Genomic DNA, 15,823 nt, shown 5'->3' on the forward strand with positions numbered 1-15,823 from the left:
AAATGACAAGACGAGTTCCCGTACACACTTCTGGGCAAACTAGTTAGTTGAGATCTTGTTGACAATTTAGGAAGCTAAACATAACCTGATTGCCAGACCTTTCTTTGTCTGAAAAGTTACTTTGCCATCAGACCCGCATTTACATAACATTTACAAACCGGACATATGGCAGTTTAAAAACATTTGCTAATGGGACAGTGCTATGTAAATGTGTTTGCCCCCTTCCTGATTCCTTCCTTTTTTTCAGGTTTGTCACACTTCAATGCTTGCCATTATCAAACACATTCAAATATTAGTCAAAGACACAAACAAATAAACACAAAAAGCATTTTTTTAATGGTGGTTGACTGGTTAGCACGTCCACCTCACAGTGCAGAGATGAAGGGTTCTTTTCCGGGCTCCGGCCTTTTTGTGTGGAGTTTGGAGGCTCTCTCTGCGTCTGCGTGGGTTTCTCCGGGTACCCCAGTTTCCTCCCACATTCCAAAAACATGCATGGTAGCTTAATAGAACACTCTAAGTTGTCCCTACGTACGATTGTGAGTGTGAATGGTTGCTTGTTTGTGTGCCCTGCGATTGGCTGGCAACCAGTTCAGGGTGTACCTCACCTACTGCCCGAAGGGAGCTGAGATTGGCTACAGCACGCCCGCGACCCTCGTGAGGATAACCGGTTCAGATCATGGATGGGTGGATGTTTTGTACTTGGCAATATTTTTAATCATTAAAATTTGGCAGGCTTGTTACCACACTCTTCTCATTGTTGTGTCTTTTTTTTTTAACTATTTATTTTTGTCCCTTTAAAATAAAGCTTAAAAAAACATACTCAAAACTCTTGAACTGTAGCAGCTTTGTAATTGATAACTGGGCGTTTTCGTCGAAGACTTTTTTAATTTAAAAAAAACAAAAAAAAAAAACCAATGTGATGCCCCAAGTGGCGGCTGCATTCACTGCATCCAGCTGCCGTTAATTAATTAAATAAATGATTACACATTATTGCTACGTAGTAATCATAAAAATGTTTTCATCTGTTCGTCTCCTATCGAAAAACCTCACGTTCCACGGCAAAAAAGAGACTCACTGTCAATGTGTAATTACCCCCACTAGGTGTCACTACATAAACGCATTACACATACAGTACGGACTTACTGTATTTCTCTCTCGAGCCATCAACTCAAAACCAATGAATATCACTCGTGAAGCTTTTAGACATTTTCAATAAATTATCTTGAACTTAAACTGCAGAGATTCCTGGAATTCCAATTTCTATTTAAAGGAAATTTGGCCTTCAAACATACTTTACATTTAGACATTTTACATTTTCTCTATAAGTTTCTTAATTCACGAGTGAATGTCTGACAATTAGTGATGTGTAAAATTCTTTAGGTCATGACTAAATTTACTGTTGAATCAAAAGGTTCTTTTTAAAGTCTCAACATTTGCATGTGTGCTTTTGTGTTACAATTTCAGTCCACAAAATTGGCGCAGGCATTTTCAGTCATGTATTTAATGCATACTTCACAATAACCCTCAAATAAATTAACAGGGTGCTTATCATCAGTGAATAAATAATGCAATGTCTATATTCAGAGTTTGCTTCAACGCATTGGCTTCGGCAAAGTTGTCACAAAATCTCCAGTGCTTTCTGATGATGATCACTTGATCGGTTTAGATTTGAGGGAATGTAAATGCATCACTGCATTTGACTGTTGATGCTTGGTCATGCAAGTTTACCAATGAATATGGTTTGATAATATTGCTACATTTTCTTTTACTTTCTTGAGTTACATTTGGGTATTTGATCAAATGTAGGAGCTGGTTGGAATTATGTAATTTGGTATTCAGGATTACAGTACCTGTACCTGGTTAAAATTGAATTGTCACTGACAAAATACACAATTCATCCCAGCTGCTAAATTTTCATCACATTTCCAGTGATGGACATTTTTCTTTTGCATCTGTATGTTACATAAAGATTTAAATGTTTCTGATTAATTGATGTGGATTTGCCTCAGCTCCACTGTGAAATGGGAGCTCGTATGCCTGCTGTATAATTTAGACTTTAAAAGCATGTCAACTCAATTACACAAAAAAATTTGATGCAGCATCCTGCCATCTATAGATCATCATCTCAGCCAAGGACCCTTTTTTTGGCACCTAAACTTTGTTAATTTTGCTTAGTTTTATCAAAGCTTCATCCATCCATCCATTCGTCCATCCATCTATCCATCCATCCATTCTCTACCGCTTTAGCAGGGAAGCCCAGACTTCCCTCTCCCCAGCTCCTTTTTCCAGCTCTTCCCGAGGGATCCCAAGGTGTTCTCAGGCCATCTGGTAGACATAGTCTCCCCAGCGTGTCCTCGGTCATGTCATCAGAGAGGCTTCCGGGAGGCATACTAATCAGATGCCCGAGCCGCCTCATCTGGCTCCTCTCCACGTGGAGGAGAAGCAGTTTGACTCTGAGCCCCTTCCGGATGACCGAGCTTCTCACATTATCTCTAAGGGATAGCCCAGACACCCCGCAGAGGAAACTCCTTTCAGCCACTTGTCTCTGGAGTCTCGTCCTTTCCGTCAAAACCCATAGCTCGTGATGGTAGGTGATGGTAGGAACCTAGATCGACCGGTAAATCGAGAGCGTCGCCTTTGGGCGCAGCTGCTTCTTCAGCACGACAGACTGATACAAAGTCCGCATCACAGCAGACGCTGCACCGATCCGCCTGTCGATCTCCCGCTCCATCCTGCCCTACTCGTGAACCCACTAGGGGTAAGATCTCATCTCGACCCTGGGAGGGCACTGCATCCTTTTCCAACTGAGGACCGTTGTTTCAGATTTCGAGGTGCTGATTTTCATCTCAACTGCTTCACACTTGGCTGCGAACTGCTCCATTGAGAGTTGGAGAGCTCTGGTTGAAGAAGCCAACAGCACCACATCATCTACAAAAAGCAGAGATGCAATACTGAGGCCACCAAAGCGGACTCTCTCAATGCCTCAACTGACATTGGTGGTATGGGACCGAACAGACTGTGTCAGGGGGTGCAGTCCCCAATACTCCCAAAGCACTCTCCACAGACCTCATCGAGGGACACGGTCGAATGCCTTCTCCAAGGCCACAAAGCACATGTAGACTGGTTGGGCGAACTCCCGTGCACCCTCGAAGACACTGCTAAGGGTGTAGAGCTGGTCCACTGTTCCATGGTCAAGACGAAAACCACACTGCTCCTCCTGAATCTGAGACTTGACTTCCGGAAGGACAGACCCACAGAATCCATAGCCTTGAGGAACTCCGGGCGGCTCTCATCCACCCTCGGGGATTTGCCACCAAGGAGCTTTTTAACCACCTCGGTGACTTCAACCTCAGGGATAGGATAGCCTACTCCAGAGTTCCCAGACTCTGCTTCCTCTAAGGAAGGCGTGTTGGTGAAGTTGAGGATGTATTCGAAGTATTCAGCACCTCGAAATCTGAAACAACGGTTCATAATGTCCTGAGCTTCAAAGCAAAAACAAACAAAAAAAACAAAACAAAACAATAATTCTCTTGTTAGATTTAGTTCATGTTAATAATAACATCTGTCTGTATTTCATTGTATTTGTTGTATGTATTTTGACACAAATCAACTACTAGAAATAGATTTCTAATTAACAGTACTTTTGTGCATTATGCAGAAGGGTAAAACACCCCGAATATGGCTAACCTCCTAAATTGCCCAAATGTTCCAGGGAAAGTTTACTGCAGCTCCACTGTGACACTTGTGTGCTTGTTTTAAGATAAGATAAGAAAACCTTTATTTATTTTTATTTCATTTATTTTGTGCATGTATTTTTGTGCAATACAGTTCTGAACAATCTCTGGCACTGTATAAGTAATAAATATGACAATGAGGGTACTAACAAACCCTGACTGCAAACTAAGCAAGTGTCTGTCTAGAAAAACATAATTAAATATGAATTCATGTTGAAGAGTTTTATTGGGATTTTCAGTTAACAGCATTGGCCAAAAACAAATATTGCAATTCAAATCATGTCTTGGCATCAAACGACTTCAAAGTGAATATTAGGGCTTGCTGGATGGTTCAGAAAAGATCACATTAGGTTCGAGAGGTCAGGTTGCAGAAAACAAGGGGTAAATGGAGAAGAGCTATCGTGTGCCAATGGTTTACTTGTCATTTATTCGGAAGCAGCTTTAGGAGAAGATGGGAGGTCCAGCACATGCACCTGGTGTTTTGTTGCCAGGCAGCAGGAAGCGAGTGCTTAATTGGGAGAGCAGGGCAGGCAGAGCAGACATAATCATATAGAAGAAGAAAGGATCAGGAATCATTGAATTGGCTCCCTGCAGAGGATGATTTCAAGCTCTCCGCGGTAGAGCTTCCCTCCATCAGACAGGCTCATGATGCTCTGCTTGTAGTCTTTCAGGTTCTTCAGGTCTGCCTCCTGTAGGACAAGAGATGGTGTGATAGGTAGCGTAGGACTACTGAAAGTAGAAGGTGCCAAAATTACCTGTCACCAGCGTTCAAAATTATTTCAATGAAGAACCTGTGGACTTATGAGCTGCAGCTACATGGCAGTGTAAAGTTGAAGTGAGATGCTGACATTGTATACTTGTCATATTAATGGTGGATCTAGGACTCAAGATTTGTATATATCATGATGTGTTTCACAAAGATAATTGACACAACTCTAAACGTGTCTTATTGTGGACAACGCAATAGAGTTAACAGAATTACACTAAAATCTGCATGGGGGGGGGGGGGGGGAAGCATTTGCAGTCTTGTACAAGAAATGTAAGTGGTATCGATTAACTAGTCCCTCCAGGAATCTGCCAACTTCCCTCCAACCCAAACGCCAAATGCGGGATAAAACTCAGATTGGCGGGTGCTGTTAAAAACATACCAGCCAGTTTGGCCGGTGATGCATGAGGCAATTGTGTGAGTCAGACATACTTGTGGTGACTTTCTGGTACCATGTCCGAAGACCAATAGAAAAAGAGACCAACGAAGGGGAAGTCCACAAAAGCGTCGGCGCAGATCAACTAAATGAAGAGTCGCCTCAGTGCAACACTTATATTAAGATTATGTTGTGCAAAGAAGGTGGCATGACGTGTGTAAGTTAACGGAGTGCCGAGTCTGACGAGCTTGGTGCCCCCTCCCACTCCAAGCCAAAGCCTACAGCGTGCTGACCTTCAGTATCATCATCAGGTGAGTTAAACAATATAATATGCCTACGACCAACATTGACACATCGAACACCGAAACGGTGAGTCAACTCAAATGCAAATAACTGGCAAACAGTTACACGATATGTACAGTACCAAGAGGGCGTGTGCTCTCAACTGCAGTAATAGGAACCACTCTCTCCACAACAGGCACTTTGTAAATATAAACGGTACCTGCTGCTACTCTGAACTGGGTTACCAATTTGCTCTGCTTTTGTCTGTCTACACAGGAGCTTAGCTCATTAGCGGGAGCTTAGTATGGAGCCTACTCATTGACACTAATTTGTGAAATTATTTTCAAGTTTAAAAAAAACTAAAGCTCTAGTGAAAGTAAAAAAAAAAAAAAAAATCAAAAATATATTTGGTATTCATTCTGGTTAGAAATAACCCTGTGAGAAATTCATAGTTACCGGTAAGTTGATTAAAAAAAAGTGAAAAGTTATTCGAAATACATTAGTAGACAAGTTCAGAAGTGTTCATCCAAAAATAACTGGTTCGCATCTCCATTGAAACCAGAGGTGTCCACATTTTGGAGGGCCACATGAGAAAAAAATCAAAGGGCTGCTTTGCTAATTTTCAATTAACACTAAACTTGTTAATCAGTGTGTGTTTGTGTGTGTGTGTATGTGTATGTATATATATATATGTATGTGTGTGTGTGTGTGTGTGTGTGTGAAGCTATAATATAGTTATGTTTTTATTCTTTTATTTCATTTTTGTGAGAGATGAGAAGAAATGTTAGCCTGTTATCTTGCCTTGCCATTCTGTGTCGACGGAAAGCACTGTTGTACAATGCTGACAAATGACACGAGCCGTGTCAAATGTTATTATCGAAATCAGGAACTGGAATTGTTCAATGCAAACGATGCCCAATCTTGTTTTACGCTGTTTTGTTCTCAGTCATTTTTACCCCTGGTAGTGACTCTTACAGTACCAATAAATACTGTGCCGTGATGCTGCATAATGACGCTTAATAAGCCAATTGGCAGTGTGAATGCCAGTATATCACACTCCAGTCTAGACTGTGACCAGTGCCAGAAACAAACACAGCTAGTGTGAGGGAGGTATCACAGACAAGAACAGCAGTGCTGATGTAAAAAAATAAAAGAATGGCTCGTGGGAATTCTGATTGGCTGGTAACTTAAGAGAGTCACTAGCCATATCAGCTGGTGTTCAAAAAAGTTAATTTAGAACTCTGGTTACATGAAGTCTTCTTTCCGGCAGCTAGATTCCATCCATGGTCAGGTAGATAGGCTACTTTCACACTGCAGGGCGTGATACCCAATTTAGATTTTGTTAAATGCGATCTTTTTATGTACTCATTCACATTACAAAAACAAATGTGAACGTAACATGCCCGTGATATGAAACACATGCACATAAAGCACAACGTCGTGGGACACGCATAAAAAGATGACGTCAGTCAGTTAGCAAGGTGGCAGTGTTTTCCGAAATAAATATGGTCTAGTGCAGGGGCGCCCATTACGTTGATCCCGATCGACCGGTAGATCGCGGACTGGTCGAACGTGAGGGGTGCAGAGGAGAAAAAATAAAAAAAACAACCATGTGTGTGTTTTTGTGCATGTTAGTAATAAATTTTTTGTGTTAATGTACACTGCACCCTAATCATCCTATCAGTCTCATTTTCACAAAAAGTTTAAAAAAATATATATAATAGAGCAGGTAAATCTTTAACTTTCGGTGTCGCGTGACCTGCGTCACCGGAAGTTGTTAGCGCTCAGCAATCTGCAATTGCAGCGTGTGATCAGAGCTGTTGCGCTATAACTTTTATCGTTATCATTATTCTCATTCAGAGTTTGTTTCGTGTACCATTCATCGAGGGCACGGGCAAAGAATAGGAATCGAGAGGGCCAAGGGAAGCACTTTAAAACGGTACGTGTGAGCTACGATAGTTAACAGGTTGCAAAAGTGCGTCGCATCCCTGTTCCTCATCATGGCGTGCGTGTGTATTTGCGTGCGCGGTAACGGGTCGATCGCGGGAGGGTGGTTGATCGAAAAGTCGATCTTTAGTCCAAAAGGTTTGGGCACCCCTGGTTTAGTGCGTAGGGCCTCATCTTTTTCTCTCATCTCCAAGGGCACATCTTCGCCTCAGCTTTGGTAGAAATGGGTCAACCAACTAGTGAATTAGATGTTGACAGAAAACTAAAATAATCGAACATTTCTTGAGCAGCAGTTTGGTACCCCAGCACAGTATAAAGCTGGGCCCGGCAGGGCAGGTTCAGTCGAGACTGTCGCATGCATGCTCTAACACACACACACACACACACACACACACACACACACACACACACAACACTAAGATGTCAAATTTTGAAAACGGAGAAAACGAAATAACAAATTCCCAAGCACATTACGTTGTGGGCAAAAGGAGCTCCCGTGGCCACTGGGAATATCGTATAAAATCAGTGGTCTAGGTTCTATGACAGCAATGGTTCCATTAATTGCTCTGACCAGAATCTGTTGTGTTTGATAGTTTCAATTGCACTTTTCTTAATTTTCGTAATTTTCATCATTCATATCTCAAGAGATAAGAATCATCTCAGTTTTGTGTTATTTACCATTCGCTGCAGGTGTACCAACAAGTGGAAAAAAGCATAATGGTGAGCTGTATTTAGGATAAGATTTTTTTTTATTTTTTTTATTTACTTTGCTCCTCTGTCAAAACATGATGATTTGAAAGCAAAATGGGGATTAAAAGAGGTTGGGGAATGCTGCTGTCAAGTGCAAAACGTCAAAAGCAGATAAGGCCTTGACCAAAACTCTTGCCTCACCGTCTTGTTTGTCAGGCAAAGGTCTCGTAGCAGGGCGTCCAACTCCTTCTCATCAATGTAGCCATTCCCATCCTAAAACAAGGAAGCAGAAACACAGGTGCTGCTTTCATCCTCACCTTCCATAATATTTTCAAACACGATACATCTGCTTAAGAACTGTTATTTGGGTAACTTCATGAATTATTTTTTTTTTACGACACTGACTGCGCAACAACATAATGCTCATCATTTATTTAAAACATCGTCATGAATAAATGCAGAGGTGGGTGCATCAGTAAATTGCGCCTGTCCATCATTCGCCCGGGGCCGGTCCACCTGTCCATCATCGTCATCGTCATTTCAAGTTGAACCAAAACTTTAGTTCAGTGCGTCACTCCGACGCCATTATTTTAACCGCACATCCGTCATCACTACATTATAGTTCATAAATGCTATTTTAGGACTGTCGGTAAATTTCACCGGTCTGCCAGTCCGTCATCGTTGATCCGTTATTGTTTGCTCCTGTTTCTCCTGCTCTTGTCTCTCCTAAAACTATCCATGATCCATAATGGTGCAGTCAGACCGAACGTCAGCTTTCTCTTCAATGTTAGACAGCTGTTTTGCACCAGGGAGCCACAACAGGGGACAAAAGAAGGGGAGGGGCCTGCTACAGACTACCAAAAGAACCGGTGTTAGGGTTCAACTGGCTTCCAGATTGGCTGGCTCCGGATTCCAGCTGTGGCCATTGGGGCAATGACAGTTCAATAATTTTGTGTATCCTGTCAGAAGATTCGTCACAAGCTGCATTGAAATTTTTCAACAGCAAAACTGTTCAATTCTTCTAGAAGCACGTGAAACAAAACAGCAGTTTCTTGCAGCCAGTTGGAATTTGTAAATGAGCTGTTTTTGTTTCACAGGTTTGTTGAAGAACTGAACAGTTATGCAGTTGAAGAATTTTGATGCAGCTTGTGACTAATCCCCAAACAGTGCGTCAATCAAAGTTTCCCGTCATTCGTCCGTGACGGACGGGCGGACCTTAGGTCAGTATTGATGGAATGCTCACCACTGGATATACGTTGAATTAAGATGTTTCAGATATCACTACAATGAAACCTAGAAATGATTTCTGCACAAAAAAAATCAAAACACAATTTTTTAAAAATCGGCACAAAATAATTTGCGTCTATTTTCTGTTCATTCTGTTTGAAGAAAGCAGAAAACTGAATGAATCTGCATTTCCTTGGTTTACGAAGATGATCTTTGGAGTTTCTTGACTTAAATGTACCTGATAAAAGAGAACTCTGTACTTTCCTTTGAGGAGACATCTGGTCAAGCAGAGAGTCGTGAGAAATTCAAGTAATGTGTGTAGCACTCGGCCATCATTGCATGCCATCATGCACGCGAGACTTAATTTGGGGCTCTCGCTCTGAGCCTTGTTAGGGTTTAACAGACCAGACACACCGTGCTCTGTTCCAGAACCACTGGCAGCAGCAGTTTGTGCTCCTGAAGCAGTACTTAGATCAGGATTATGACACTCCATTTGTCCCCGAAACACGCAAACACTGTCATCGATTCACACTCCATCTTGAGTCTGACATGCAAGCACAAACAGATGATGTTGGCTCACGGCTTCATCTTGGTCAAGTTAGATTTAGTGGACATTAAGTTGATCTTTTGGACAAATTATTTTTTGTCCAGGGTTCATTTTAAATGGAACAGTCACCACTTTCCATCAAAAGTGAGCTTGGAACTTTTTTTTGTACATCAAGTATGTGGTTTTATAGGTGAACCCATCATTATTTTGCTCCGCTTGATTGCACTGAAACACAGCGATGGTGCAATGCTGTGTAAGTCTACTTTCACTGACAAGCAAGGGTCAAACGGCCTCCTCTTATTATGTCAATAGAGTATTTTATAAATCAGAAAATTAGAGAGAGACTATGCAGAAATTAATATGTAGATCTGGTACGATATGTACTATTGGCTGAGGAGCAGAGTGCAAATAGACTCTAGAATAATAATTCCCCCACCAAGGATGAAGAATTCCGATCCCGCTGAAATATTTCTATGAACAATCATCATTTTCAACAGTTCTTGTTACCAGCTTTTATGTTCCCTAACTCATCACATTTATTTCTTGCAAACAATAGTTAAAGTGTACCTGCGCTGGTCAGAAGGAATAATATACATGGTTTATCAAGAAAATATGCGTCCAACGCGTTTTGGTTCCACTGGTTGTATTAAAGCAAGCTCATAATAGCTCGCAGGACGTTAACGCACGCAGACATAGTTGCTCGTTCTTAGCTTCAGGGAGCGGAGCCATGACGGAGTGTCATTGAAAGATGAGTCTGAATAGCTCTGAGCTGCCGCAGGCAGTACCTGCTCGCACATGATTCTTGTCTATGAAAAAGCGATCCTGATGAAATGCAAAGTGTATGGATGTCTCAATAAAAAGCAGTACAGTAATTGGCCGTTTAAAAACAAACGTCATTCCAGTATTTCCAGATTCACACACACAAGTCCCACATCTATGTGTGATAACTGCATGTGGGAGAAGCGTACTGAAGGTGCCGAGGACTAAGCGATGCCTAAGAGGGGATCGAGTTTTTTCTGTTGCCGGTCCGTTGCTCTGGAATGACCTTCCGTCAAATGTAAGGCAAGTCCCGTCTCTGTCCATTTTTAAAACTCGTTTGAGGAAGCATCTTTATTCATTGGCTTTCGACCCAACATGAGATTGACACTGTTCAAGTGTTTTCTGGTGTCAACTGTATATGTGTTAGTGTTATTCCTTTGTTTTCATTTAGTGTTTTCACAATCATTGTAGTTGTGTTATCCATTCATCCATCCATTTTACGATTCACTTATCCTCACAAGGGTCGCGGGGGTTGCTGGAGCCTATCCCAGCCGTCTTCGGGCAGTTGGCGGGTGACACCCTGAACCGGTTGCCAGCCAATCGCACTGCACATAGAGACGAACAACCATGCGCACTCACACTGACACCGACGGACAATTTTGAGTGTTCAATCAGCCTGCCATGTATGTTTTTGGGATGTGGGAGGAAACCGCAGGCTCGGGGAGAACATTCAAAATCCACACCCCGGTACCTCTGCACTGTGAGGTCGACGTGCTAACCACTGGACAACCGGGCCGCTAGTTGTGTTATATTTTATATGTAAAGTGCTTTGCTCTAGCTGCAGCTGTTGCGGAATGTGCTCTATAAATGAAGTTGTATTGTATTGTACCATTTTCATCCCAGACACTTATTAAATTGCTCGGTGCAGAAATACAGTCCAATTTTAAATTTTGTTTCACAACCTACCTTGTCGTAATATGTGAAGATTGCATTGAACTGTTCACTGGTCAGCTTGACACCCTGTAAAAATAAAAAGATGATTCAACTTTCATTTCAAGGTCACAATGAATAATCTAACTAATCAGCAAGAAACATCACAAAAGCTTTTGTCTATTTGTTATGTGCAGTACCCTACCTGGAATTTCAGCAGGAAATTCTCCTGAACAGGTAGAAGTCTGGGAGAGTGGTAAATTTAATCAATGGACTCAAATTTTCATTTATATCAAGATGCAGATAATGGGTTTCAATCTAAACATGACCAGAGGGAAATGAAATTGCACATTACCTTGCCATCTCTGAAAGGCCCAGTTTTCCGTCTCCATTCAGATCAAACATCCTGAGCTACAAAGCAAAGCAGCAACGGGAAGAAGCAGAGGTTAATGCAGTCGGTATGACAAAATGGTGAGCAATATCAAGATGGATAGCAGTTGAGTCTAACTTTTCAAATTGCATCTACAACTTTGCAAAAAAGACCAGTAAAGGGACAACCTAATCGTTTCTTCAAGGTGAGTTGGGATTTTTTTTCACATCAGTCTGAATTAACATCCGTATTTAAAAACTGTCATTGTATTTTATTTAAATGAAGCTGAAGAACATCTTCGATGGTTCTTACACTACTTTTCAAATGCCGCACCCATTTCCGACATTATTCTTATGCACATTCTTAAAGGTGTACTGAAGTGAATCCATGTGTGATGTCAACCTGCTACAGCAAATCAGGTCAGGTCACCTCTGGGGCCTCCAAGAAGTAGCAGATGTTAGCACATCTGGCTTGTAAACACACAACCTGCAGGACACCAGCTGCCCAGACCGCTCAGGCACAAAATGGATGTCCCCGAAGTAAAATTATGTTTAAAAAGATACGTTAAAAACATCAACCTTCATCAGACTGGACTTTTTGTGATTTTGTTATTTGTATTAATTCTAGTCTTAAAATAAAATTTAAAAAAATAATGATAAATGAAAACCTAATTATATTTTATACCTTTCATCCTCCAAATTGTATTTAATAACTACCTTGTACAAGTTTAGGACACAAATATGCACACTGTGTAACTTGCTTGCGAGAGCTTTCGTACATGGGAAAGAGCCTTACTATGGTCTGTGTGTACTCATTAAGCTTGTGCTCGTCGTAGTTTCTGTTAGCCTTCTTCAAGAGGTCCGAGAGAAAGCCCTAAGCGCACGCGCGCACACACACGCACACACACACACACACACACACACACACACACACACACACACACACACGCACACACACACGCACACACACACACACACACACATGAAAGTAAATGTATCATAACTGCAGAATCAGTGTAGAAAGATCCTTTTCGTGAGAAGGGTCTTGAAATAATGTTTGGTCATATACGTCGTCATAATCACATTAAAAGTGTTATTTAAAACCATCATGGCGAGTTAAAAATGATATGAAACAGTATAAAACTGTAACAGGCAGTAGATAACCTGGAATGTGTATTTTCACTGTTGATTCTTTGTGTTTTAAGAGTTTTGATGTGATGGATGATGACCATACGTAATGTAATAAATAATGAAAAAAAACCCTGTTTAAATCAGCAAAGAGATTCAACAAAAAGTCAAAAGTAACTTTAGTAGACTGTACATGTTATATTGACATAAAAAGGGATCAATATTATGCATTACTGCAAAAGTGTAGTTTTTGTACCACCCGCAGCCCAGCCACATTTTCACATCTGATGCCTGCAAACTCATTTGCATTTTTTTAAAAGGACTGAAGGACCCGCACCTCATTTGCACCTCGGAAATATGATCCCATAACGACAAACACGGCTTATGTAACCATGAGGTGAACCTGCTTGCTCCCACAGTTGGGTACTTTGCTTAACAAAATTTAAGGAAATGTTTTCTAGGAGGTGGATGGTAGAAACGACGCACATTGCTTTTATTCTGAAAACTTCATCTGAGAAAGAACAAAATCTTGTCGTCAGTCAAACATAATGTTCCTGTTTATCAAAAAATACATACAAAGTACCTCCAGACAGGAATCGAATCTCAAAATAAGGGGGGTCCAGATTTTTATCCAGGCATAAGAATGGATTCATCTTCAAATCCTAAAATCCAATAACATTGATTGCATTTACATTTATGCCACTTTGTCCGAGTTGATCATCTAAAATTGATTTGCTATTGCATGTCACAGCAAATATAAAGCAATACCACCTCACAAAAACTAAAACGCATAGGTACAGTACTTGTTGAAGAAACATTGCATAGCAAGCATGGCAGCTGCAGTTAATGAAAGCACAAGCACATTAGCGTGTCACATTTCTCAGGCCTTCATCCATTTTCTACAGCGCTTGTCCTCAACTGACTTTGGGCACGTGGCATGGTCACAGCGGATCCCAAGGCTGTTACGCTGCAGAATTATCCGGATAGGGGTGGATCCTACAAACGTAGACAAGGTTAAGATCTTGGCACCTAAAAAGTTTATTTCCAGACAAAAGACCGACATGGTCCAAATAATGACGCAGGTCAACAAAATAGGATAAAATGAGAGGAACAAAAAGCGCTTGCAAAAGGCAAGGGAAATACTAGCTTGTCTCAAAAGTACAAAAATTCAAATTCGAGAATAATCTTACTACCGGTAAATAAAATGACGAGCTACAAGAAAACAGAGAACAACATAACGAGGCAAGAGAAAAACAGCGCAAAATCTGGGAACGTCAAGAAAATTGTACTTGGAGTAATGGCTTGAGCAAGGCTAAATATCTGACGCTAAATGGTCGGAGTAACAGTTCTTAAGTAGTCCGTGATCATGATGCGTGACTGATGAGAGACAGGTGAGCAGCTGCAATGAATGAGTCCACCTCTGCCACCTGCTGGAGGCTAACAGAACGGAATCATGACAGAGGCGCTTGTAGACAAACAATCGAAATCGAACAAAAATTCACAGTCGCATGAGTCTTGGCAGGACTGTAAAACATAAGACGTTTGCTTCACATGAAAACTTGAGGAAAAAAAAACACCAACAGATGTGTATAACTAAGTTCTCCTTAGCTAGGCTAGATATGTCATGTAATCAACAGTGGCCCAACTGAAATACTGTATGCTTCAAATGCCCATGGAGATAGCTATGTCTTGGGTTTTTTGTTGTTGTAGTTGTTGTTTTTTTTCAGCCAACACATCGTTTTTACAGTGTGGGTATTGCAGTCAGGGTGAGGTCCAAAGCAACAGGTGGCCAGGTGGGGCACGTTGGAGTGTTCAGAAAAAAATGACAATAATAATAATAACAATCATAATAATCACAGTGTTTCGTCCAAAAAGAACGGACACAAGTTGACGAGATGCCAATTGGTTGTCACCAACAACGATGGACAGACTGGGCTGGCCGAATGATGATTGCCCACCACTATGAATATATTTGCAATTAAAGCCTAACAAGGAATTGCTGTCGTGACTTATTGTTTTGCATTAATTTAGAAGGTGGCGGCACGTTACCATTATGCAGAGTATGACCAATTGTTTTGGTGGCTGGCTTAACTTGGCTGGCCTGACCGCTGTCCGACATGTGCCAAACGAGAAACTCCCTCGCAAATGGCGACACTTGTTTTGTGGATTTTGGGTGAGGTTAGTTTTGTCATGTTTTTCTTGTGTCCAGTGTGTCTCTTGTTAGATTGTTGTGTTCACCTGTGCTTGTCAAAACGGTTCCTCCAAATAGCTCCCTCAGCCACTTGTGTCTCGTCCAAGTATTAATCCAAGTACTTGTTTGATTTTTGTTCTCTTTTCAGATTGAATTATTATTTTGTAAGAGCCTATTTGCCTCGCCACCCTGCTTCCCGGCATTTGGGTCCTCATCCCATACCAAACACGACACAAATCATTTTTCAAAAGGGCCATGTGAGAAACTGAAACGGTTTTATATATATATATATATATATATATATCGGTCAGTGGCGGACCCTGAGGGCCAGCAAGGCCTTCTCTGCTGGCGTAAACATTCTCAGAAAAGTAAATTTATTTTTATGTATTTTATGTTATTTTATAATTTGTTATTTTATTTTCATAAATATGTAAACAAAATTATTCTCTGTATTCTTTACATCATATTATTTCCACTTAGTTGAGTGGCTGTTATTTTAAATAACATTGAAAGCCACTCGATAAATAACTTATTTATTATGGTAGAGTTTTTAACCAATCATATTTCAGCTAGCTTGCGTTGCCAGTTAAATTAAACTTGCTTGGGGCCTTCAGATTAAACAGAGCAGGCCCCTGTGCACTCTAAGTGAACCGGCACAGTCAGGTTTCAATAGCCAATCAGATCACGAGTCTCAGACTCGTGATCTGTATCCTGTATCCTGACTTGTTCTCGTCTGCGCACTAGGGCTAGCGAGAAGGCCTTACGTCGAGACTGGCCGTGCGCATTCAGTGATTTGATTAGCGCCTTTTCTGTTTCCTGTTAATTGTATCTTGACTTGTTCAATAAAGATTAAAAAAAAAAAAAAAAAAAAAAAAAA

At 41.1% G+C, this 15,823-nt stretch overlaps 1 protein-coding gene across 1 annotated transcript in view; it reads right to left on the reverse strand.

Annotated features, from left to right (window-relative positions):
• Positions 1-3,941: 3,941 nt before the first annotated feature.
• Positions 3,942-15,823, reverse strand: part of LOC109519953 (calretinin-like) — a 26,784-nt gene continuing 14,902 nt past the window's right edge. Inside the window, exons 6-11 of the mRNA XM_019876834.1 lie at positions 12,424-12,501; positions 11,614-11,669; positions 11,464-11,503; positions 11,295-11,348; positions 7,997-8,068; positions 3,942-4,423 (exon numbers count right to left, since the gene is read on the reverse strand). Coding sequence (XP_019732393.1) covers positions 4,307-4,423; positions 7,997-8,068; positions 11,295-11,348; positions 11,464-11,503; positions 11,614-11,669; positions 12,424-12,501 — 417 coding nt within the window. The 3' untranslated portion in view covers positions 3,942-4,306. The remainder of the gene's footprint in view (positions 4,424-7,996; positions 8,069-11,294; positions 11,349-11,463; positions 11,504-11,613; positions 11,670-12,423; positions 12,502-15,823) is intronic.

The sequence above is a fragment of the Hippocampus comes genome, unplaced genomic scaffold (assembly GCF_001891065.2).
Source record: "Hippocampus comes isolate QL1 unplaced genomic scaffold, H_comes_QL1_v1.1 scaffold110, whole genome shotgun sequence".
Classification (NCBI taxonomy): Eukaryota; Metazoa; Chordata; class Actinopteri; order Syngnathiformes; family Syngnathidae; genus Hippocampus; species Hippocampus comes.